Source organism: Prionailurus viverrinus, chromosome B4, assembly GCF_022837055.1.
Source record: "Prionailurus viverrinus isolate Anna chromosome B4, UM_Priviv_1.0, whole genome shotgun sequence".
Taxonomy (NCBI): domain Eukaryota; kingdom Metazoa; phylum Chordata; class Mammalia; order Carnivora; family Felidae; genus Prionailurus; species Prionailurus viverrinus.
This window is the reverse complement of record NC_062567.1, coordinates 39475055-39500363: the sequence shown is the minus strand read 5'-3', so window position 1 is coordinate 39500363 and position 25309 is coordinate 39475055. Positions and strand designations below refer to the sequence as shown.

The window sequence follows — 25309 nt, the reverse complement described above, 5'->3', positions numbered from 1 at the left end:
CATGACCTGAGTGGACATCAAGAGCTTGACACTCACCCAACTGAGCCCCCTGCACCCCCACACTTAGGTTTTTAACCTGAGTTTATTTTTGTGTATGGTGTAGGAGTGTTCCAGTTTCATTCTTTTACATGTAGTTGTCCAGTTTTCCTAGCACCATTTGTTGAAGAGATGGTCTTTTACCCACTGTATATCCATGGCTTTCTTTGTCATAAAGTAATTGACCATATTACGCTCTATTCCATTTCATTGATCTACGTGTCTGTTTTTGTGCCAGTACCGTACTGTTTCTTTCTTTCTTTTTTTTTTTTTTTTTAAGTGCCACAGAGAAGACTGCATATTTCTTCTCTGTGCTTTTCTTTTCCTTTTTTTTTTTAATTTTTAAGATGTTTATTATTTACTTTTTTTGAGAGAGAGAGAGACAGAGCATGAGCAGGGGAGGGGCAGAGAGGGAGGGAGACACAGAATCCAAAACAGGCTCCAGGTTCTGAGCTGTCAGCACAGAGCTGGATGTGGGGCTCGAACTCTTGAACCGTGAGATCATGACCTGAGCCAAAGTCAGACGCTTAACTGACTGAGCCATCCGGGCACCCGAGTACCCTACTGTTTTGATGACTACAGCTTTGTAGTACATCTTGAAATCTGGAATTGTGATACCTCTACCTTTGTTCTTCTTTGCAGAAGATCATTTTGAATTGCATTTTTGTGGTGATGTCTTCCTTCGTGAATTTGAATGTCCAAATCTCTCTCTAGGTTTGGGATATGTTTAGCCATTATTTCTTTTCTTTTCTTTTTTTTTTTTTTAATGTTTATTTCTGAGACGGAGAGAGAGAGAAAGAGCATGAGTGGGGGAGGGGCAGAGAGAGAGGGAGACACAGAATCTGAAGCAGGCTCCAGGCTCTGAGCCGTCAGCACAGAGCCTGATGCGGGGCTTGAACTCACAAACCATGAGATCATGACCTGAGCCGAAGTCGGTCACTCAACCGACCGAGCCACCCAGGCGCCCCTAGCCATTATTTCTTTAAAGAGCTTTCTTTATTTCTTTAAAGAGCCATTATTTCTTTAAAGAGGTTTTTGTGTCTGGGACTCCAATGATGTGTGTTTGTTTTAATGGCTTCCGATAAGTCTTGTAGACTTTATTCCTCTCTTTTCATCTTTTTTCTTTTTGCTCTCTAGATTTCATTTGATCTATCTTCTAGATCAAAATTCTTTGTTCTACTTGGTGAAGGCTGCTGTTGAAGCTTTCTGTTGAATGTCTTCAGTGATAATTCTTCAGCTACAAAATTTCTGATTTTTTCTTATGATCTCTGTTGGACTTCTTTTTTCTTGTATTGTTTTTCTTATATGAAATTGTTTCTCCCAGTTCTCTTACAGCTCTCTGAGCATCTTTAGAACAATTATTTTGAATTCTTTGTCAGGTAATTCCTAGATCGCCATTTCTTTGGGGCTAGTTACTAGAGGTTTACTGTACTTCCCTGCATATTTCCCTGATTCTTCATTATCCTTGTAGCCTAGTATAGTTGTCTGAATATTTGAAGAAACAGCCCCTCTTCTAGACCTATGGCCTAACTTCCCTAAGGGAAGGCATTTGTCTGTGGGTGGGCATATGCTAGAGCATGCTGTGACCCCAGTTCTAGTGGTGCAGGGTGCCAACTGCTGGGATGTGTAGTTGTGCCATAGATGGGGTGGGGCATGATGTGTCTTTGGCTCAGACCGTTGGGGTCCACGGCATTGACACTCGTTTTTGACACTTGTTTTGGAGACGCCAGCAGTTTGGGCCAGGGCAGGCAGTGGTGGTGGCTGGGGCTTGTGGTATGCACACACTTGGCTGTGGGGACCAGCTGTGAGAGCCAGTTAAGCAGTGAGGACCAGTTGCAGCCACATGGAGTAGTGGGGGCCAGGGCAGGCCGCAAGGGTGGGAGCCAGCTTTGGGCTCACCGGCAACAGCCTGGGCCGTTGGTGCGTTCTCCTTTAGTTGCATGGTCTCCCCCTCTGGGTGTGTGCACGGTAGTGGTGGCCAGTGATAGGCATCAGGCTGGCCACGTGCAAGTGTATAGCTGGAGAAGCTACACTTCAGTGCACACATGACGTTTGGGGTAATCCTCTGGGGTCCATGCTAGCATCTTGTATTGGAACAGCTGCAGAGGCCATGGTTGACTGCTGGTGTGGTTCAGGGGCTCTGGTGGGGGGTGGGGGTGGTGTGCACGGAGAGGTGTTGGAACGGGGAGGGACTCGGATGTCTGGTGTCAGCAAATGTGAGTATCTGTGAGGCAAACGCTGGTGAAATCTACAGGGAGTCTGCCGTGGTCGTTAGTTTTTGCAGTGGCACAATCTGGGCTTTCTGCGGATCATGTCGCCGAGCTGTGAAATGTGACCCGTGACCATGTGTGGCTGCTGTTGGTAGCTTCTGCTTTTCTTCCTTGTTCCTAGCTGATGCTATGCAACTCGGCTCTGCCAGTCTGGGTGGGTTGAAACTGAAGTGAGACCTTCTTGAAGCGCTCTGAAAGGCTAGGGAGGCTGATCATTCACCCCATGTTTCCCTTTCCTGGTAAGGAGAACTCTTTCCAGCTGGGAAGAACCCTCTTGGTGCTGAGCAGTGTTGCCTTGGGTGGTCCGGGGTGGGAGGGTGGGAAAGTGCAGGCAAAATGAAGCTGTTTGTTCTCTTCCTGTGTGGTTATTCTCAGGTTTTTTGTTCCACTGTGTTGCTAAAGTTTCTGAAGTAGACTTCACAGCTCTCCTAGAGCAGTTTTTTTTGTTCATGGATAGCTGTTGATCTTTGCGGGGGGACCGAGGCTGGGAATCTCAACGGGTCACCCGTTTTGGTGATGTGAAAAATAATTATTCAGTTCCTTTATATCTGATGGAACAAGATATTCCAGATTCCTCTTGTTCTTAACTACTGGTTTTTCTTTTTTGATCTAAAGCCCCGGGAGAGAGGTATTACTGATGGGTGGTCTGTGCTTTGCTGTGTCGAAGCTTTTTAGTTTGCTGCAGCCCCACTTGTTTATTTTTGCTTTTGTTGCCTTTGCTTGTGTGTCAAATAACATTATTGTGTTATATACTTGGCAGTTGTTAAGAGTGTAGACCAGTCACGTGAAGGGATGGATGTGTTAACTAACTCTATGGTAGTATTCATTTTCCAATATATATGTGTATCAAATCATTACCGTATACATCTTAAACTTACATTTTTTATATTTCAATAGTATCTCCACAAAGCTGGAAAAAATGACAGATACTGTATGATCTCATTTATATGTGGACTAAAGAAACTGAACTCATAGAGTGAATCATGGTTGCCAGGGACCGGGAGCCAAGGGAAATAGAGAGATGTTGGTCACAGGGTGCACACTGCCAGCTCTAAGATTAACGAGTTCTGGAGATCTACTGTATAGCATTGTGAGTATAGTCTGATATTGTCAAATACTGTGTTATATAATTGAAATTTGCTAAGAGAATGGATTTTAAATGTTTTCACTACAAAAAAAGAAAGGGCAATTATATGAAGTTATGGAGGTATTTACTAACTCTGTTGTAATAATTTCACAATATATCCATATATCAAATTATCACATTGTACACCTTAAACTTACACAAAGTTATATGTCCATTTTTATCTCAAAGCCTGAAGAAAAGTACAAATAAAGGTGAATTATTACATTAATCTATGCTCAGGAGCTTAGACATAGCTTGGTGATGTTAATCAGATGTGTCTTTGCTGTTTATGTATTTATTTTTGTGAGAGAGAGAGAGAGAGAGCGCGAGTGCTCACATGTGCACAAGCAGGGGAGGGACAGAGAGAGAGGGAGATACAGAATCGGAAGCAGGCTCCAGGCTCTGAGCTGTCAGCACAGAGCCTGATATGGGACTTGAACCCACAGACTGTGAGATCATGACCTGAGCCAAAGTCGGATGCTTAACCGACTGAGCCACCCAGGTGCCCTAAAAAGTTAAAAAAAAAATTTTTTTTTTCAACGTTTATTTATTTTTGGGACAGAGAGAGACAGAGCATGAATGGGGGAGGGGCAGAGAGAGAGGGAGACACAGAATCGGAAACAGGCTCCAGGCTCTGAGCCATCAGCCCAGAGCCCGACGCGGGGCTCGAACTCATGGACCGCGAGATCATGACCTGGCTGAAGTCGGACGCTTAACCGACTGCGCCACCCAGGCGCCCCCTTTTTTTTTTAATTTTTTTTTTCAACGTTTATTTATTTTTGGGACAGAGAGAGACAAGTTTTTTTAAATGTTTATGTGTTTTTGAGAGAGAGAAGGAGAGAGAGTGTGATCAGGGGAGGGACAGAGAGAGGATCCCAAGCAGGTTCCACACTGTCAGCAAGGAGCTCGACGTGGGGCTCCATCCTATGAACGGTGAGATCGTGACCTGAGCTGAAATCAAGAGTCGGACGCTTAACCCACCGAGCCACCCAGGTGCCCCAAGTTAGCTGCTTCTTGCCAAGAGTATGCTTCACTGGAATTATTCAGGGGGAAACTCTAAGGGGCTGATTCTGAGATATTTTCTTGGCAGGAGGAGGAGTATCTTTGAGTCATTGGCAGGTTGCCACAACCTATATTTAGTTGCATGGGACTTCTGCAAAAATAATATTCAGCAATAGGGGGACTGGAGACACACAGTTTTTCCATTTCTCACCAACCACCACATAAACTCCATCTTTTTAAAATCCAAATCCTTGTCCGAAAAATAAATAAACATTGAAAAAAAAAATGTTCAATGAAATAAAATCCAAATCCTTAATATTTTTATAGGTTCCAAGGAATCAAAATTTTTGATTCAAAAGAGATTTAATGACAGTTTTATAGAAAACATCCATAACATCTTTGAAAGATAGTTATCCAATATCTGCTTCAGTAGCTCACTCTTTGAAAGATAACCTTTTATGTATGTATGTATGTACATATGTATTTGCAAGAAGTAGCCGTTTATTTTTATATATGTATTTATTTTTTAAAATATAATTTCTTGTCAAGTTAGCTAACATACAGTGTATACAGTGTGCTCTTGACTTTGGGAGTAGATTCCCATGATTCCTTGCTTACATACAACACCCAGTGCTCATCCCAACAAGTGCCCTCCTCAATGCCCATCACCCATTTTCCCCTCTCCCCCGCACCTCCCCCCTCCCCCATCAGCCCTCAGTTTGTTCTCTGTATTTAAGAGTCTCTTATGGTTTGTTTGCCTCCCTCTCTGTTTGAAACTATTTTTTTCCCTTTACCTTCCCTCATGGTCCTCTGTTAAGTCTCAAATTCCACGTATGAGTGAAAACATATGATATCTGTCTTTCTCTGACTTATTTCACTTAGCATAATGCCCTCCAGTTCCATCCGCGTTGTTGCAAATGGCAAGATTTCATTTTTTCTCATTGCCAAGTAGTATTCCATTATATATATAAACCACATTTTCATTATCCATTCATCAGTTGATGGACATTTGGGCTCTTTCCGTAATTTGGCTATCGTTGATAGCACTGCTGTAAACATTGGGGTACATGTGCCCCTATGAATCAGCACTCCTGTATCCTTTGGATAATTTCCTAGTAGTGCTATTGCTGGGTCGTAGGGTAGTTCTATTTTTAATTTTTTGCAGAGCCTCCACACTTTTCTGGCTGCACCAGTTTGCATTCCCACCAACAGTGCAAGAGGGTTCCCTTTTCTCCACATCCTCGCCAGCATCTGTTGTTTCCTGAGCTGTTAATTTTAGCCGCTCTGACGGGTGTGAGGTGATATCTTAATGTGGTTTTGACTTATATTTCCCTGATGGTGAGTGATGTTGAGCGTCTTTTCATGTGTCTATTTGTCATCTGGATATCTCCTTTGGATAAGTGTCTATTCATGTCTTCTGCCCATTTCTTCACTGGATTACTTGTTTTTCGGGTGTTGAATTTGGTAAGTTCTGTATAGATTTTGAATACTAACCCTTTATCTGATATGCCATTTGCAAATATCTTCTCTCATTCCTTTAGTTGCTCTTTAGTTTTGTTGATTGTTTCCTTTGCAGTGCAGAAGCTTTTTATCTTGATGAGGTCCCAATAATTTATTTTTGCTTTTTTTTTCCTTTGCCTTCAGAGATGTGTGGAGTAAGAAGTTGCTGTGGCTGAGGTCAAAGAGGTTGTTGCCTGTTTTCTCCTCTAGAGTTTTGATGGTTTCCTGTCTCACATTTAGGTCTTTTATCCATTTTGAGTTTATTTTCGTGTATGGTGTAAGAAAATGGTCCAGTTTCATTCTTTTGCATGTTGCTGTCCGGTTCTCCCAGCACCATTTGCTAAAGAGACTGTCTTTTTTCTGTTGGATACTCTTTCCTGCTCTGTCAAAGATGAGTTGGCCTTACATTCGTGGGTACAATTCTGGGTTCTCTATTCTATTCCATTGGTCTATGTCTGTTTTTGTGCCAATACCATACTGTCTTGATGATTGTAGCTTTGTAGTAGAGGCTAAAGTCTGGGATTGTGATGCCTCCTGCTTTGGTTTTCTTTTTCAACATTACTTTGGCTATTCAGGGTCTTTTGTGGTGCCATACAAATTTTAGGATTGTTTGTTCTAGCTCTGAGAAGAATGCTGGGGCAATTTTGATTGGGATTGCATTGAATGTGTAGATTGCTTTGGGTAGTATTGACATTTTAACGATATTTGTTCTTCCAATCCATGAGCATGGAATGTTTTTCCATTTCTTTGTGTCTTCCTCAATTTCTTTCGTAACTTTTCTATAGTTTTCAGCATACAGATCTTTTACATCTTTGGTTAGGTTTATTCCTAGGTATTTTATGGTTCTGGTGCAGTTGTAAATGGGACCAACTTCTTGATTTCTCTTTCTGTTGCTTCGTTATTGGTGTATAGAAATGCAACTGATTTCTGTACATTGATTTTGTATCCTGTGACTTTGCTGAATTCATGTATCAGTTCCAGCAGTTTTTTGGTGGAGTCTTTTGGGTTTTCCATGTAAAGTGTCATGCCATCTGTGAAAAGTGAAAGTTTGACTTCTTTTTTGTCAATTTGGATGCCATTTTGTTTTTTGATTATTGAGGCTAGGACTTCCAACACTATGTTAAACAACAATGGTGAGAGTGGACATCCCTGTCGTGTTCCTGATCTTAGGGGGAAAGCTCTCAGTTTTTCCCCATTGAGGATGATATTAGCGGTGGGCTTTTCATATATGGCTTTTCTGATGTTAGGGTATGTTCCTTCTATCCTGACTTTCTTGAGGGTTTTTATTAAGAAAGGATGCGTTTTGTCAAATGCTTTTTCTGCATCTATTGACAGGATCATATGGTTCTTATCCTTTTTTCTACTAATGTGATGTATTGATTGAAAGTGTTGAACCAGCCCTGCAGACCAAGAATGAATTCCACCTGATCATGGTGAATAATTCTTTTAATATACTGTTGAATTCAATTTGCTAGTATCTTGTTGAGAATTTTTGGTTCCATGTTCATCAGGAATATTGGCCTGTAATTCTCCTTTTTAGTGGGTTCTCTCTTTGGTTTGGGAATCAAGGTAATGCTGATTTCATAGAATGAGTCCGGAAGCTTTCCTTCTATTTCTGTTTTTTTGGAATGGCTTGAGAAGGATAGGTATTATCTCTGCTTTAAATGTCTGGTAGAATTCCCTTAGGAAGCCGTCTGGTCCAGGACTCATTTGTTGGGAGATTTTTGATAACTGATTCAATTTTATTTGCTGGTTATGGGCCTGTTCAAATTTTCTATTTCTTCCCATTTGAGTTTTGGTAGTATGTGGGTATCTAGGAATTTGTTCATTTCTTATAGGTTGTCCAGTGTGTTGACATATCATTTTTCACAGTATTCTCTAATAATTGTTTGTATTTCTGTGGTGTTGGTTGTGATCTCTCCTCTTTCATTTGTGATTTTATCTATTTGGGTTCTCTCCCTTCTCTTTTTGAGAAGTCTGGCTAGGGGTTTATCAGTTTTGTTTATTCTTTCAAAAAAACCAGCTCTGGGATTCATTGATCTGTTCTGCCGTTTTTTGTATTCTACATTATTTATTTCTGCTCTAATCTTATTATTTCTCTTCTGCTGGCTTTGGGGTTTCTTTGCTTTCTGCTTCTAGCTCCTTTAGGTGTGAGATTAGGTTTTGTATTTGGGTTTTTTTTTTTTTGTGTCTTGAGGTAGACCTGGATTGCAATGTATTTTCCTCTTATGACTGCCTGTGCTGCATTTGAAAGTTCGGATTGTCATGTTTTCATTTGCTTCCATATATTTTTAAATATCTTCTTTAATTGCCTGGATGACCCATTTATTCTTTAGTACGATGTTCTTTAACATCCATGCATTTGGAGGCTTTCCAAATTTTTTCTTGTGGTTGATTTCATTTCACAGCGTTGTGATCTGAAAATATGCATGGTATGATCTGAATTCTTCTGTGTTTATTGAAGGCTGTTTTGTGACCCAGTATGTGATCTATCTTGGAGAATGGTCCATGTGCACTTGAGAAGAATGTGTATTCTGCTACTTTTAGATGAAAAGTTCTGAATATATCTGTCAAGTCCATCTGGTCCAGTGTATCACTCAAGGTCATTGTTTCTTTATTGATTTTTGCCTACATGATCTGTCCATTGTTGTAAGTGGAGTATTAAAGCCCCCTGCAGTTACCGTATTCTTATCGATAAGATTGCTTATGTTTGTGATTAACTGATTTAAAATTTTTTTTTTCAACGTTTATTTATTTTTGGGACAGAGAGAGACAGAGCATGAACGGGGGAGGGGCAGAGAAAGAGGGAGACACAGAATCGGAAACAGGCTCCAGGCTCTGAGCCATCAGCCCAGAGCCTGACGCGGGGCTCGAACTCACGGACCGCGAGATCGTGACCTGGCCGAAGTCGGACGCTTAACCGACTGCGCCACCCAGGCGCCCCTGTGATTAACTGATTTATATATTTGGGTTATCTCCAGTTGGGGGCATAAACATTTACAATTGTTAGCTCTTCTTGATGGATAGACCCTGTGATTACGATATAATGCCCTTCTTCATCTCTTGTTACAGCCTTTAGTTTAAAGTCTAGTTTGTCTGATATAAGTATGGCTACTCCAGCTTTCTTTTAATTTCCAATAGCATGCAAGATTGTTCTCTGTCTCCTTACTTTCAATCTGAAGGTGTCCTCAGGTCTAAAGTGAATCTCTTGTACACAACATATAGATGGATCTTTTTTTTTTTTTTTTTTTTAATCCATTCTGATACCCTATGTCTTTTGACTGGGGCATTTAGTCCATTTACATTCAGAGTTATTATTGAAGGATATGGATTTAGTGTCATTGTGTTATCTGTAAATTTCATGCTTGTGGTGATGTCTCTGGTCCTTTGTAGTCTTGGCAGCATTCCATTCACAGAGTCCCCTTTAGGATCACTTTCAGGGCTGGTTTAGTGGTCATGAACTCCAGTTTTTGTTTGTTTGGGAAAGCCTTTATCTCTCCTTCTATTCTGACTGACAACCTTGCAGGATAAAGGATTCTTGGCTGCATTATTTTTCCTATTCAGCACATTGAATATTTCCTGCCACTCCCTTCTGACCTGCCAAGTTTCAGTGGACAGGTCTGCTACTACCCATATGTGTCTACCCTTGTAGGTTAAGGCTGGTTTGTCCATAGCTGCTTTCAGAATTCTCTCTTTGAATTTTGCTAGTTTCACTGTGATATGCTGTGGAGAAAACCTATTCTTGTTAAATCTTAAGGGAGTTCTCTGAGCCTCCTGGATGTCTACTTCCTTCCCCAAATTAGGGAAGTTCTCAGCTATAATTTGTTCAAGTAAACCTTCTGCCCCTTTCTGTCTCTCCTTCTTGAACTCCTGTGTATGGATATTATTATGTTTCATTCAGTCACTTAGTTCTCTAATTCTCTCCTTGTGATCTAGTTTTTTCTTATCTGTCTTTTTCTTGGCTTCATCATTTTCCTTAATTTTATCTTCTATTTCACTTAGTCTCCCTTCTCCTTCTCCATCCTTGCTGTCACTGCATCTAGTTTATTTTGTACATCATTTACACCATTTCTTAATTTGTCATGATTATTTCTTAGTTCCTTGATCTCTGCAGTAATAGATTCTCTTCTGTCTTCTATGCTTTATTCAAGCCCAGTGATGAATCTTATGACCATTTTTGTAAATTCTTGCTCAATTATATTGTTTATATTTGTTTTAAGTAATTCTCTAGCTGTCATTTCTTCCTGGAATTTCTCTTGAGGAGAATTCTTCCATTTCATCGTTTTGGCTAGTTTTCCATCTTTTACATGTTTTAATAGCTTGTTATGTGTCCTGCAGCTGTGAGCACTGATGTATTAAAAAGGGATCATACACTGTATAGGGCCTGGCTCTTCAGGAGGTGTTTTCGGAGTGTGTTGTGCGTTGTCCATTGTTGTGACTTTGGTTGCTTTATCTCCCAACTTATAGTGGTGGTTGGGACCCTCCACAAGGTATGCTTTGATTTGTTCATTGAAGTAACCCTGGAAAAAATTTAAAAAGGCAGTGGTGCTGGAAGAAGCCTTATCCCATACAAAGAGAAATGACAGGGGCGGGGAAGAAGAAAAGAAAAAAAAAGACCAGGCAGAGAATCAGAGAAACTATATAGCTTAATACAGAGAGAGAGAGAGAGAGAGAGAGGAAAAAAAATAAAGGAGATACAGAAGAGGTGTAAAAAGAATAGATTAAAAATGTCTGCTTAAACAAACCAACAACCAGAATAGAGAAGGGAAGAAATAAGAGGAAGAAAAAAACATATATATATATATATATATATATATATATATATATATATAATTACATATTTTATTATGTATAAATATGCAATATGTATTAATATATATAGGTATATAGATAGATATAGACCAAGAATCAAATCAGAAAATGCAAAATCGTTGGACTGATGTCTGATGGTGCCTTGGAGCCAGTGGTCTGGAGGAGGGGCTGTCTGGTTTGGTCAGTGTCAGTCTTGCTCCTAGATACGCAGTTACCAGGCAGGAAGGGGTGTGGTTTGGTGTAGGCAGGTCCCGCCTCCACTGTGGGCCCATTGTCCTGTTCCCTGAAGCCCCACCTTGTTGGTGATAGGGAGAAAAATGGCAACACCCCAGTCTCTCCTCCGTGGACCGGGTGTCCCAGACCACTCTGTTCAGGCCATCCTCACAGTTCTGCATGGGAGTGAGTGGGACAGGTTTGTCCTGCTCTGAGTCTCCCGTGCCTCTCTGGCGGTCAGCAGGGATTCAAACCCCGATGTCTTAAAGGATCCCGCTCTGTGTGCCTGGGGTTCTGGGGTAGAGCCGGAGCCACTCTGCCCAGCCTGCTGGCAAAAGGCCTCCGGCTGGTGGGTGCTGCGGGGTTTTGCGCCCTTAGAGTGGCTATGTACCTTCTTCTGCACTCAAGGGAGGGGACTGCTCTCTGACTGTGCCTCTGAGCACACTACCCAGCCCAGGGCTGGCTCTCCTCCCTGCGAGGTGCCAGTGCAGGGCAGCCCGCCCCAGTCGGGAGAAAGACCCACAATCCTGGATCGTGTTAGAAATTGGTGCTTTCTCCATTTTTTCCGTTCTCCAGTCTGTAGTGTTTCTCTTGTCCACATACAATCCTACACTTCTACAGCCTCTTTTTCTCTTCCTTTTCTCTCTCCACAGAAGGGGATCTCTCCCCTCTGTGCCTACGCCACCCGTTGTATCTCTCCCAATTTGCAATTGAGCACCGATGGCCCACCAAGTTGTCCCCGTGGGCCCCTAGAGATGTTTCTGTGCTGTTTGAGGGACAAGGGAACTTTGGTGCCCCCTACTCCTCCACCATGTTGAAGCCACTCCGAAAGATAACCTTTTAGAATACAAATTTGGGAATTAGGCCTGGATTCAAATTAATTAAAAGTCTAATTTTGTTGGCTCTGTGGCCAGTTTAATAACTTGTCAAACTCTCAGTTTTCTCATTGGTCAAATGGGGAGTAACAATGCATATTTTTCAGGATTATTTTGAATATTGAAATGAGAAAAGCAATATATTCATCGCAGCACAGGGCGTGGTAAGCTCAAATGCCTTAACCATTATTGGCATTCTTTTTCACTGCTGATGACTAAAAGCAGGACTGGTCGCTTTTAAGGAGAGGAAACCCAGGTTGAGTCATAACAACAAATAACTAAATAAGCAATAACCTTGCCAGGAAGGGCAAGCGTGAAAGATGATCTTTAGAGTGATTGGTGCTATGAACTTCTTTATAGGTTCGCACCAGTGCAAGGATTGCTTTTATATGGCTGTGGTGTCCTATGAATTCATAGGAGCCTTATTATTTTAAATAAGCCTCCATATTTAGGAGCCTTAGGACTCTTGATTGTCACTCTTTGTGTAGCTTCGATGGAAGTATCATAAACCTGCAATGGAAAACCAACAGGTTTATTTTTCCCAAAACTGATATTAACTTATCCCTCTTTTTTTTTTTCTTTTTTTTCAACGTTTTATTTTTATTTTTGGGACAGAGAGAGACAGCATGAACGGGGGAGGGGCAGAGAGAGAGGGAGACACAGACTCGGAAACAGGCTCCAGGCTCTGAGCCATCAGCCCAGAGCCTGACGCGGGGCTTGAACTCACGGACCGCGAGATCGTGACCTGGCTGAAGTCGGACGCTTAACCAACTGCGCCACCCAGGCGCCCCCCTCTTTTTATTTATTTATTTATTTTATTTTTTATTAAAAAATTTTTTTTAATGTTTATTTATTTTTGAGACAGAGAGACAGAGCATGAATGGGGGAGGGACAGAGAGAGAGGGAGACACAGAATCTGAAGCAGGCTCCAGGCTCTGAGCCATCGGCCCCAGAGCCCGATGCGGGGCTCGAACTCACGGACCGCCAGACTGTGACCTGAGTTGAAGTTGGACGCTTAACTGACTGAGCCACCCAGGCGCCCCTTATCCCTCTTTTTGAAGGTAGGGTCAGAAGAAGAAAAATATGGCAGTCCAGGCTTTCTTAGTTCTTTTCAGTGCACATCAGTGCTTTCCAGTCATCGATTATCTGATCTTGTAATTAAAATGTCACTTTGAGGGCCTATCAGTTGCTAGTCACATGTAAAACTGTTGATGCGTGTTTGTTTTCCTGCCATACTTTGTGGGCTTCCATTTTTAAAAAGTGGTTGGTGTATTAATTGTCTGCTTTTCGTGTGTGTTGTCCTTCCCCAGCTCCAGGTTATGATGGCCTCTCAGACAGGGACCTCTAGTCTGCATTCATTGATCACATCCCACGCCTTTTGGGTATATTTCTTTGTATTTAAATGAGGCGTCTCGCAGTCAGCCTTCTTTTTGACACCCCTTTTGATTATTGGTGTCCTTAGTACCATGTGTCAGGAGTATTTCTGAGTCTCTTTCTTTGCTGTCTTGGAACAAAGGATGGTTTATGTTTCAGGATCTATCACTATCATTGTCTCAACCAGAGCACTTATGTGAGCATCAAACCAGGAGAAATCCCAAGGAGAATTGGTACCGCATCTTGTGATCCAGATTTATTTACCTCTCTGAACGAGACTGAATGTAGCAGTGACTCTAATTTGTCCACACCTTCTTACAGTTTTTGTCTTGTAGCATTTGCACTGGCTCTGGGCTTGATGGTGCAATGCTTTGGCCAAGGAAAGACTACGTGATGTGAGGCAAGCAGGGATTATGTGCATTGGACTTGTTCTCTTGCTGCTCTTGGAACCCTGCTTAGTCGGCTGGAGGATGAGAGACCACATAGAGCAGATATAAGCTGTCTCAGTCGGGGCCGTCCTAGATAAGTGCCTATCAATCTGGTATCTGACCAGAGATACGTGAATAGACTGAGCTGAGATGTGAATAGACTGAGCTGAGATGTGAATAGACTGAGCTGAGATCGGCCACACTGACTCAAACCAGAACTATGCAGCTGAGCCCAGCCCAATTTGCCCAAATCAGGAATTTGAGCTGAATTAATGGTTGTTGTGTTAAACTACTAAGATGGTTGGTTATACAGATAACTGATGCTCTCCCGAGCAAGTCTATTATGTATATTATAATAAAAATGAAAGTTAAAAAGGATGTGGTAAAGGCAAAGTAAATAATATTTTCAAATGATTTTAAATTTAGTGTTACTTGTTATGAGAGCAAAGTATCTGATTAGTTATAAGTTTGGTTTATTTCAGCTCTTGCTTTTAGTAACTATCAACTGTGAAACATACCACATAATGATACATGGCTCAAAAGGGATGTGTATTATTAGCTGTACTTAACAAGTTTTGATTCTTGTTTTTCAATTGCCTTTATAAGTCTTTCTGTTAAAACCAGCTAGTAAATATCTTTTTTCTTGTTATTAATCCAGTTGTTCTTGCAGACTAATGAGAGTGTTCATTTTAAATTCATTGATAAATGAGTTCAAAACCCACTGAAACCAGATTTTGAAGATTTCAAAAAGGAAGATGTCTAAACCATGTCCTTATATAATTTTTGGCAAAAGGAAAAACATCACAACATGGTGGAACTAATTTTTTTCTAATTATCAATTTTCCATCCGCTCTGTCCATAACACAGTTCCTTTTTTGAGGTAGTCGTCTTCTCACTGTTGAAACATCACCTTTACCTTGAAAGCACAGGCTAATTGTGTGTGTGTGTGTGTGTGTGTGTGTGGGCGCATGTACGTGTGTGCTCATATGCTTTGATATCTGCTAATTAGCATACCACCGGAAGCTATTACATAGCACTGAAAAAGTGAGCAAAATTGGAACACGTCTTTTTTTTTTTTTTAAGCATAGCAATATTAAGTTTCCCAATTCTTTTTTTTTTTTTTAATTTTTTTTTTTTCAATGTTTATTTATTTTTGGGACAGAGAGAGACAGAGCATGAACGGGGGAGGGGCAGAGAGAGAGGGAGACACAGAATCAGAAGCAGGCTCCAGGCTCTGAGCCATCAGCCCAGAGCCTGACGCGGGGCTCGAACTCATGGACCGCGAGATCGTGACCTGGCTGAAGTCGGACGCTTAACCGACTGCGTCACCCAGGCGCCCCAGTTTCCCAATTCTTTTAAGTCATTTGCCAAAGTGAACAAGATGGTCACTTCCCATCTTGTTAAAAAAAAAAAAATCACAAATATTCTAATGTCTTGTTTTATGAAACTAATCATATTGTGGTCTTGTAATGATTTATGATACCAACTGCCGGGGGTTGGGCCAGATTTCACAGATTAAGGGCATAGTCCTGTGTAAGACTGCTCTCATTTCAGACACCAGTCACAAGTTTGGGGGTTTCTCGGGCTTCCCTTACTTCTTATCAACCTTCTACAAATTTGGGGATTCCCATGACTCCCTCAGGTTTGATATTTTGCTAGAATAAGTCACCGGACTCAGAAGACTGCCAGCTATACTTACAGTTTTATTATAGCAAAAGGATACAAATCAGAGTTATCCAAAGGGAGACACGCGTAGGGTGAGATCTGGGAGGGTCCCAGGTGTGAAGCTTTCATTGTCACCTTCCTGGCACATTAATATGTGACAGTACACACAGTATTGCCAGACAGAGGAGCTCACCTGAGCTTTGGTGCTCAGAGTTTTATCGGCATTTGTTACATAGGCATGCTTGGTTGTGTCATTTGCCATGAGGCTGAGCTCAGTCTCCGTCTCTTCCCTGGCTGGACTGGCATCTCATGGCTCAAAGCCTCAACCCTCTAATCCCATGGCTTTTTTCTGACTTGGTCAGTCCCTATCTTGTTAGCGTCATCTTGTTAGCACAAACTAGGGGCTCAGAAAGAGTGACTTCATTACCATAAAGTGTCAGGGCTCATCATGAATAACAAAGACATTCATATTACTCAGGAAATTCTAAGGATTTAGAAGTTACCTTCCAGGAACTGGGTCCAAAGGTCAGCCAACTTCTTAACTATACAGATATTTAAACTGTAATATGATGCAACATGCAGAGAAGGAATGAACAAGAATAAGGTACAACATCAACTTCTTAAGAGTTGTGGAACCTTGGGGCACCTGGGTGGCTTAGTCAGTTCGGCTCAGGTCATGATCTCACAGTTCGTGAGTTCAAGCCCTGTGTCAGGCTCTGTGCTGACAGCTCAGAGCCAGGAGCCTGCTTCGTATTCTGTGTCTCCCTGTCTGCTCCTCGCCTGCTCACATGCTCTCTCTCTCTCTCAAAAATAAATAAACATTAGAAAAAAAATAAAAAAAGAAAGTTGTGGAACCTCCACTCTTTCCTCATGATAGATCCTGTACCAACATGACATGCAACAAACACTAAACTCATATGATAGTAATAAAACTTATTTTACTTAACATTTTAAATATCTAAAAATAGATGTTCTAGTATGTTATTTATGTGCCCTAGAGGATCCTTTTTAAAAGTTTTTTTTTTTTTAAATGTTTTTGTTTTATTTTTGAAAGAAAGAGACAGAGTGTAAGCAGGTTAGGGTCAGAGAGAGAGGAGACACAGAATCCAAAGCAGTCTCCGGGCTCTGGAGCTGTCAGCACAGAGCCTGATGCGGGGCTCGAACTCACACTGCGAGATCATGCCCTGAGCCTAAGTTGGACACTTAACTGACTGAGCCACCCAGGCGCCCCTAGAGGATCCTTTTTTAATACCAGCGGGGGTATTGTGCCCCATTTTGGAGATCACTGCTCTAGAGATCCCTTGGCTAAATTATTTAAAGTGTGCTAGGGGTACCTGGGTGGCTCAGTTGGTTAAACGTCTGACTTTGGCTCAGGTGATGATCTCATGGTTCATGAGTTCGAGCCCTATGTGGGCTCTGCTGTCAGCACAGATCCTCTACCCCTCTCTCTGCCCCTCCCCTGCTCCTCTCTTTCTCTCTCAAAAATAAACATTAAAAAAATTTAAAAAAGTAAAGAGTGCTATAGCCTGAATGTGTCCCCCCTCAAAATTCATACGTTGAATCCTAATTCCTGATGTGGTGGTATTAGGAGATGGGGCATTTTGGAGGCGATAAGGTCATGAGGGTAGAACTCTCATGAATGGTATTAGTGTCTTTATAAAAGAGACCCCAAGGAGCTCCCTCACCTCTTCTGCCATGGGAGGACATAGTGAGAAGATGGCCATCTATGAACTAGGAAGGGGGATCCTCACCGGATATCCGATCTGCTGGCACCTTGATCTCAGACTTCCCAGCCTCCAGAACTGTGAGAAATAGATTGTTATTTAAGCCACTTAGTCTGTGGGAATTTTGCTGCCCTTGACATGTCTCCCCATAGGTAGAGTGTATTTTCCTCTTCATATCAAGGCCAGGTGACTTCTACTGGCCAAAGGAATCATAATGGATGTAATATGTCCCTTATCTGAGTAGAGGATTTGAGTGTTACTGTATGTTTCAACTTATAAGGAGCTGCTCTATGATCCTAGGTTCCAGAATGAGAAAATACTAAGAGAAGAGCCAAGCACAGTTACCGTCAACCTTACGCAGACCATAAGCCTACCCGCGATGTGAGTGAGACATAAATGTCATTGTAAGCCATTCAGGTTTTGGGATTATTTGTGATATAGTATAATCCAGTTATAATGTGATTTACCCCAGGGAAACAGAGATACCTTTGGGAACTTATTTATTTATTTATTTATTTATTTATTTATTTATCTTTACAAACTTACGTTGTTGAGGCTCTGATCATCAGTGATTATTCTCGGGAGGAGGGTGTAGGCACGCACATAGGCAAGTGTGCAAGTACTTGTTGAGTCTAGTAATTTGCTAGAAAATTTGCAAGAATTAGCTCTTCCCCTCTCTTACCTCTTTTCAAAACCCTTTCCTTTTCCTTACGAAACAGTTCAGTCCTAAGTGAAACATTAGGTAGAGCAGAACAAGGTAGGTGTCTGTTGTAGGGTGGGGTGGGAGAGCAACAGTGGTCTGGTGCAGGCTGTCAGAGCTCAGGCAGGGTGAGAAGGGTGACTTGGCAGGGGGGTTGGCTTGATGATGGTGCTGGAGCCCGAAAGAGTGAGGAGAACATCCCTGCAGGGATTGGAAAGTGTTTCGGGCGTCAGACCCTATGCCTCCCAAGGAGAATGTCCACACGTGGCAACAGCCTGGTGTAGGGTGTCAGAAGCAGCCTGGTCTGGAGTGCCAGGGCCTGAAAGGTGAAGAAGACATCCATGTGGTGGGGAGGCCAGGTGCAGGGAGCTCAAGCAGGATGGTCCTTGCTGGGACGTGGGGGACCCGGCACGGGTCAGGAAAGTGGCAGACCCGGTGTGGGTTTCAGAAGCCGAACGGGATGAGGAAGCCGTCCACATGGTAGCGTAGCCCCGCGTGGGGACTCAGAGCCCAGGGAGGGCGAGGAGAGCTTCCACACGTCAGGGTGATCTCGTGTCGGGTTTTAGAACCTGAGTAGGGTAAGGATGGGTTCCATGTGGGTGTTAGGGAGCCGGCATCAGAAGTCAGAGTCTAGGCAGAGTGAGGAGGGATTTCCTATGGAGGATGGCCCGGCGTGGGGTCAGACCTGAGCAAGTTGAGGATGAGGTCCATGGGGGTTGGTTGGCTCTGTGCAAGAACACCCAAGCAGGTTAAAGGCCCCAGTAGTAATGTTGGCCTGGATTGGCAAGTCAGAGCCCCGTCAGGAAGAGAAGAGCATCTTAGAGGAGGGAATGGCAAAGATAGAAAATTGAATAAACGTGTTTATTACTCAAATAACTAAAATAAATAAGTAAGTAAGTAAGTAAGTAAAAGACAATGGAAGCCGGTTTCTTACTGTAACAGAAGGGAGTTAGAAATATGGAAGGGAGAAAACTAGAATGAACTCCTTAGCGTTGGATTGGAATTAGAGGTTATTAGTGTGAATGCACGGTTTTCAATGTACCTTGATATGGAAAGATAGAGGTAAGAGTGTGTGTGTGTGTGTGTGTGTGTGTGTGTGTGTGTGTGTGTGTTATGCAGGAGATGGAGGAGTTTGGTGCAGGAGATTAAAAGAAGGAGGATCCTTTGGGGAGAGCTGAATCTAGGGAGTGAGCTTTCAAGAGCACATCTCAGAAGATTCTACCTGAAGGATTCAGTTTTTGGAATGCTTTCCTCTTGTCCTTTGGAAAAAGTCACATTTGTCACTGACTTTATCTCCTAATTTGTGACTCTATTAAATTATCTTAACTTGTTAAAAAACAGTCACATTGGCCTGTAGAGTCTTTTTGTTGTGGTGGTGTAAGGGATTAAAGGGATGGAGAAGGGTGGTGTGCAGGCTGGCCTATTCCACTAACATCCAGCAAAGAGAGCTGCTTTCAGGAGCTTCTGGAAGCGACTCTAGCAAAATGAATGGAGATCCATGAAGGAGTCAGTTAAGAACAGGGAAAAGCAGAGAGCACTGGGGAGCAGCTTCAGAACACGTATGACGTAAGCTTTGACTTCCCTCCTACATACACTCTTGAAAGTGGGGAGGCTGACACGTGAGTTTTTTGTCGATGATCCTCTTAGAATGTGGTCACCAAAAGTTGCCTGATCAGCCACACATGATGAGAATACAGCATGAATGAATCTATGCACAGATTGGTCTATAAATAATTATGTTTGCATGCAGATGTACACAAATACATGAAGTTCATTCTTGGCTGGTGAGCTCAGATAATACAGGTCTCAGAAAAGCGTTCTCTAACTGCTTAGTTTCTCTGTGTCTTTCCTTCCTATACATATTTTTAAATCTACACTTTGAGTTCCTACTTTCCATTTCCTTATTACATTTATAAATTTATGAGAAGTTCCTTATTACATTTGCTGACGTATGTTCAAATGCCATGATTCTCTTCGTGCTGATCCTGGAGATTTGGCCTCTGAGGTTTCTAATTTTCATGAGATTCCTCTCAGAGTTATTTGCCTCTATGGGGCCCCTGTTCTTGATAGGAAGTATGACAAATTGCCACCATGTTTGGGTTTTATTTTAAGATGTTTTAAGGAAGAGATGTAAAGGATTTTTTGAAGAGCAGATTTCTTCTCGATATGACTTCAGAGACCACTTATGCTGAATTGAGTTTCAAAAATGAATCGAAGTCCTCAGGCACCAAAGAAAGGCCTCCTGCAGGTAAGCACATTTTCTGGTGGTCAGAGTTAGTGATGAGAAGAAGGATGAAGAGAGAATATTGTAAATGAAGCATGATAGTGTTAGTTGCTGGTTCTCTGGCCACAGGTAGGGCACCTAGGATTCTCAGAAGATTGAGTTATCTGAAGATAAGCATTAAGGGCTTGTGTAGTTATACGCTAACCAAACTGAGGTGTGACAAGTCCACTAAGGTCCTGAGCTAAGGAGAATGCTAATTATGCTGAGGTTATTCTCTTGTGCCTTCTGAGGCTGAGTGAGACTGCAATCAAGAGATTGGGTACAGGAGCGCCTGGGTGGCTCAAGTCACTTGAACGTCCGACTCTTCATTTCAGCTCAGGTTATGATCCCAGGGTTGTGGGATCGAGCCCCAGGTTGGACTCTGCGCTGAGCATGGAGCCTGCTGAAGATTTTCTTTCTCTCTCCCTTTGCCCCACTTGCATACGCTCTCTCACTCTCTCTAAAAAAAAAAAAAAAAGAGAGAGAGAGAGAGAGAGAGAGAGATTGGGTACAGGTCTTGAAACCGTCAGCCCAGATACAGAGGATGTTGATGAGTCCGTGGACTCAGGCTCGGTTAGAGGGGAAGAGTTTGGGTGGAGAGCGTTGTGGGCGTCTTTGTTACCGCGGGACTAAAGTGTAACCCAAGACCGTTGCAGAAGAAGGACTAGAAAGTTGCAAAGGGAGTCTTCCGTGAATTCAGGAAGTCCATTGCATCCTGCCTCCCCAGGATGAATTTAACTGAATTTGGGAGTAGATAAAAGGTAATATGGTTATCATTTATGATATATCAGATATAGAGCAAAAGAGAAAAAAAGCATATGTATTATAAGAAGCTGTGAGTGGGAGGTCATGATTGCGCATGCTTTCCAAAACACTTCGGTGGAGATAGGGAGAACGCTCAGGGAAACTGTTTTTTCCCCTTAAAAAGCTTTTTTTTCTTCTTGCATATTTTATTTTATTTTATTTTATTTTATTTTATTTTATTTTATTTTATTTATTTTTCTTTTTTTCTTATTATTTTTTATTTTTTTATTTTTTTAATATGAAATTTATTGTCAAATTGGTTTCCATACAACACCCAGTGCTCATCCCAACAGGTGCCCTCCTCAATGCCCGTCACACACCCTCCCCTCCCTCCCACCCCCATCAACCCTCAGTTTATTCTCAGTTTTTAAGAGTCTCTTGTGGTTTGGCTCCCTCCATCTCTAACTTTTTTTTTTTCCTTCCCCTCCCCCATGGTCTTCTGTTAAGTTTCTCAGGATCCACATAAGAGTGAAAACATATGGTATCTGTCTTTCTCTCTATGACTTATTTCACTTAGCATCACACTCTCCAGTTCCATCCACGTTGCTACAAAGGGCCATATTTCATTCTTTCTCATTGCCACGTAGTATTCCATTGTATATATGAACTACAATTTCTTTATCCATTCATCAGTTGATGGACATTTAGGCTCTTTCCATAATTTGGCTATTGTTGAGAGTGCTGCTATAAACATTGGGGTACAAGTGCCCCTATGCATCAGCGCTCCTGTATCCCTTGGGTAAATTCCTAGTAGTGCTATTGCTGGGTCATTCCCCTTAAAATTCTTTGTAAAACTTCCTTATTATATGTTGAAAGGCTCATTAAAGAAAAAATTAAAAACTAGAGGCATACACGAATTTATATTTATTTTACCATCTAGAGATCACTATAATTTACATTTCAGTATAGATCTTTCCAGATATAAATACTATATCTAACTTTATTTTTTCTAAAGCTGAGATTATGTTATACATTATTGAGGATTTTGTCCCCCTGCTTGTCAATACCTCATAACTTTGGGAAAACTATTCCTTATTTTTTTATGGAGGTATGATTGACATAAAACATTCTGCAATAGTCCCCTCTTATCTGGGGGGATATGGTCCAAGATCCCCAGTGAATGCCTGAATAGTAGATAGTACCAAACCCTATATATTGTGGGTTTTTTTCCTATACATATATATCTATGCTAAAAGTTTAATTTATAAATTAGGTACAGTAAGAGATTAACAACAATAACTAATAATAAAACATACCAATTGTATTAATATACCATAATAAAAATTATGTGAATATGGCCTCTCTATCTCAAAATATTGAACTGTATTCACCTTGCTTGTGATGATGTGAGATGATAAAATTCTTATGTGATGACATGAAGTTAGGTGAATGACCTAGGCATTGTGACCTAGCCTTAGGCTACTATGCACCTTCTGAGGATACATCAGAAGGAGGATCATCTGCCTTCAGACCACAGTTGGCCACAGGTAACAAATTGTGGAAAGCAAAACTGCGGGGGCGGGGGAGGGGAGGGGGACTCCCGTGTTAGTTTCAGGTATACAATGTAGTGATTTGATTTTTGTATATATTGGTGAAATGATCACCACAATCAGTCTAGTTAACATTTATCACCATAGTCACTCCAATTTTTTTCTTGTGATGAGGCCTTTTGAGATTTAATCTCTTAGCAACTTTCAAATATGTAATAATATTTAATAGTTGATAATATAATAATCTATAATATTAACTATAGTCGATATGCTGTACATTACATCTCCATGACTTCTTTTTTTTTCTTTCGAGTTTTTATTTAAATTCAAGTTAATTAACATATAGTGTAGTATTGGTTGCAGGAGTAGAATTTAGTGCTTCATTGCTTATGTATAATACCCAATACTCATCCCAACAAGTGCCCTCCTTAATACCCATCACCATTTAGCCACCCCCCCCCCCCCACTGCAACAACCCCTGCAGGAACCCTCAGTTCTCTATAGTTAAGAGTTTCTTATGGTTTGACACCCTCTCTGTTGTTATCTTACTTGATTTTCCATGACTTCTTTATTTTATAACTGGAAGTTTGCACCTCTTTTTTTTTTTTTTTTTAATTTTTTTTTTCAACGTTTTTTATTTATTTTTGGGACAGAGAGAGACAGAGCATGAACGGGGGAGGGGCAGAGAGAGAGGGAGACACAGAATCGGAAACAGGCTCCAGGCTCTGAGCCATCAGCCCAGAGCCTGACGTGGGGCTCGAACTCACAGACCGCGAGATCGTGACCTGGCTGAAGTCGGACACTTAACTGATGGCGCCACCCAGGCGCCCCAGAAGTTTGCACCTCTTAATCCCCTTCACCCATTCCCCACCACTCCTTACCCCACCTCTGGCAACCGCCAATCTGTTCTCTGTATCTGTGAGTTTCGTTTTGTTTTTTGAATTCCACAGATAAGTGAGATCATATGGTATTTGTTTTCTCTGTCTGACTTATTTCACTTAGCATAATGTCCTCAAGTCCCATCCAAGTTGTCACAAATGACAAGAGTTCCTTCTTTTTTTTTATGGCTGAATAATAATCCATTGTATATAAATATCACACTTGGTACATCCATTCGTGGATGGATGGACGCTTAGGTTGCTTTTCCTAGTTACTGTAAATTATGCTGCAATAAACATAGGGGTGCATATACCTTTTTGATTTAGTTCATTAAATGTCTTTGTTTTCTTTGGGGAAATACCCCGTACTGGAGTTAATAGATCATATGATATTTCTGTTTTTAATTTTTTTTAAGTTTATTTATTTTTTAGAGAGAGTGAGCAGGGGAGGGGCAGAGAGAGAAGGAGAGAACCCTAAGTAAGCTCTGCACCGTCAGCACAAAGCCCGATGCAGGGCTTGAACTCACAAACTGTGAGATCATGATCTGATCCGAAATCAGGAGTCGATGCTTACCCGACTGGGCCACTCGGGTGCTCCTCTATTTTTAAATTTTTGAGGAACCTCCATACTGTTTTCCACAGTGGCTGCACCAATTTACATCCCAACCAACAGTGCACAAGGGTTGCCTTTTCCCCACATCGTCACCAACACTTGTTATTTCTTGTCTTTTTTTTTTAATTTAAAGTTTTTATTTAAATTCTAGTTAGTTAATATATAGTGTAATATTGACTTCAGGTATAGAATTTAGTGATTCATCGCTTATATATAACACTCCGTGCTCATCACAAGTACCCTCCTTAAACGTTTTTTCGTTTTGATACTAGCCATTGAGAAAATAATTCTTTTTATTTATTTTTTAATGTTTATCCGTTTTTGATAGAGACAGAGTGTGATAGAGACAGGGGGGGGGGGGGGTGGGGAGGGGCAGAGACCGAGGGAGACACAGAGTCTGAAGAAGGCTCCAAGCTTTGAGTTCTCAATGCAGAGCCCCACACGGGGCTCAAACACACTAACTGTGAGATCGTGACCAGAGCCAAAGTCAGAAGCTTAACCCACTGAGCCACCCAGGCACCCTGAGAAAATAATTCTTAACGATGAAATAGTAACTAGAAAGGTCTGACCTTATTTTTAGAATGTGATGAGGGATGACCATAATAACGATTTATCTGCTATGGCATTATTTATAGTAGTTGAAATTGGAAACAATCTGGAAGATTATTTATTTATTTTTTTTTAATTTTTTTTTCAACGTTTATTTTTTTTTATTTTTGGGACAGAGAGAGACAGAGCATGAACGGGGGAGGGGCAGAGAGAGAGGGAGACACAGAATCGGAAACAGGCTCCAGGCTCTGAGCCATCAGCCCAGAGCCCGACGCGGGGCTCGAACTCACGGACCACGAGATCCTGACCTGGCTGAAGTCGGACGCTTAACCGACTGCGCCACCCAGGCGCCTCTGGAAGATTATTTAAATACATAATGAAATTCTATACAACCACAATAGACAGCGTTAAAGAAAAAATATGGTTGTATGAAAAATGTTCATGGTCTAGTGTATAACAATATAGTAGGTCTGAAGCTAGTGTCTATGGTATGTCAATCATGTGGGAAAATGTGTACTTATGTATATACACTTTGAAAATTACTGGAAGGATATATATCAAAACATTAGCAATAGTTACCCCCAGTGGTAAGAGGTTGTGTTTTTATGTAGTTTTTATGTAGTTTCCAACGTTTCCAACGTTTCTTACCCCCAGTGGTAAGAGGTTGTGTTTTTATGTAGTTTCCAACGTTTTTTTTTTTTTTCCTATTTTCCTATTATTTCAGATGTCATATTCTTGGTAATAGTATGTCATCCTAGAAAAGGGAGAAGAGGAAGGGGAGGAGAAGGAAAGTAAAAATCAGAATTTGTTACTGATGAAACTCCTTTGATTTCTCGTTCAGCTCCCAAAGAGAAGACCAGCCTGAACAAAAGTAATCCCAGTTTTCCCAAGCTACTTTTTGCCTCATTGCTGGTGCTTCTGCTGCTATTGGCAATCTCATTTTTTATCGCTTTTATCAGTAAGTATCCAACTGAAGCTATATGGAAT

General features: G+C 41.5%; 1 protein-coding gene across 8 annotated transcripts in view; it reads left to right on the top strand.

The window, feature by feature from the left end:
* Positions 1-2406: 2406 nt before the first annotated feature.
* The window catches only part of CLEC4A (C-type lectin domain family 4 member A), a 40564-nt gene continuing 17661 nt past the window's right edge, over positions 2407-25309 (top strand). The window contains exons 1-5 of one of the 8 annotated variants that reach the window (XM_047867650.1): positions 2407-2545; positions 3204-3396; positions 17326-17406; positions 19838-19973; positions 25164-25280. In XM_047867650.1, coding sequence (XP_047723606.1) covers positions 19892-19973; positions 25164-25280 — 199 coding nt within the window. In that variant the 5' untranslated portion in view covers positions 2407-2545; positions 3204-3396; positions 17326-17406; positions 19838-19891. Of the gene's footprint in view, positions 2546-3203; positions 3397-16620; positions 17106-17325; positions 17407-19837; positions 19974-25163; positions 25281-25309 lie in introns of those variants that run through there. The other 7 variants (XM_047867651.1, XM_047867654.1, XM_047867652.1 and 4 more) reach the window with 7 other exon arrangements.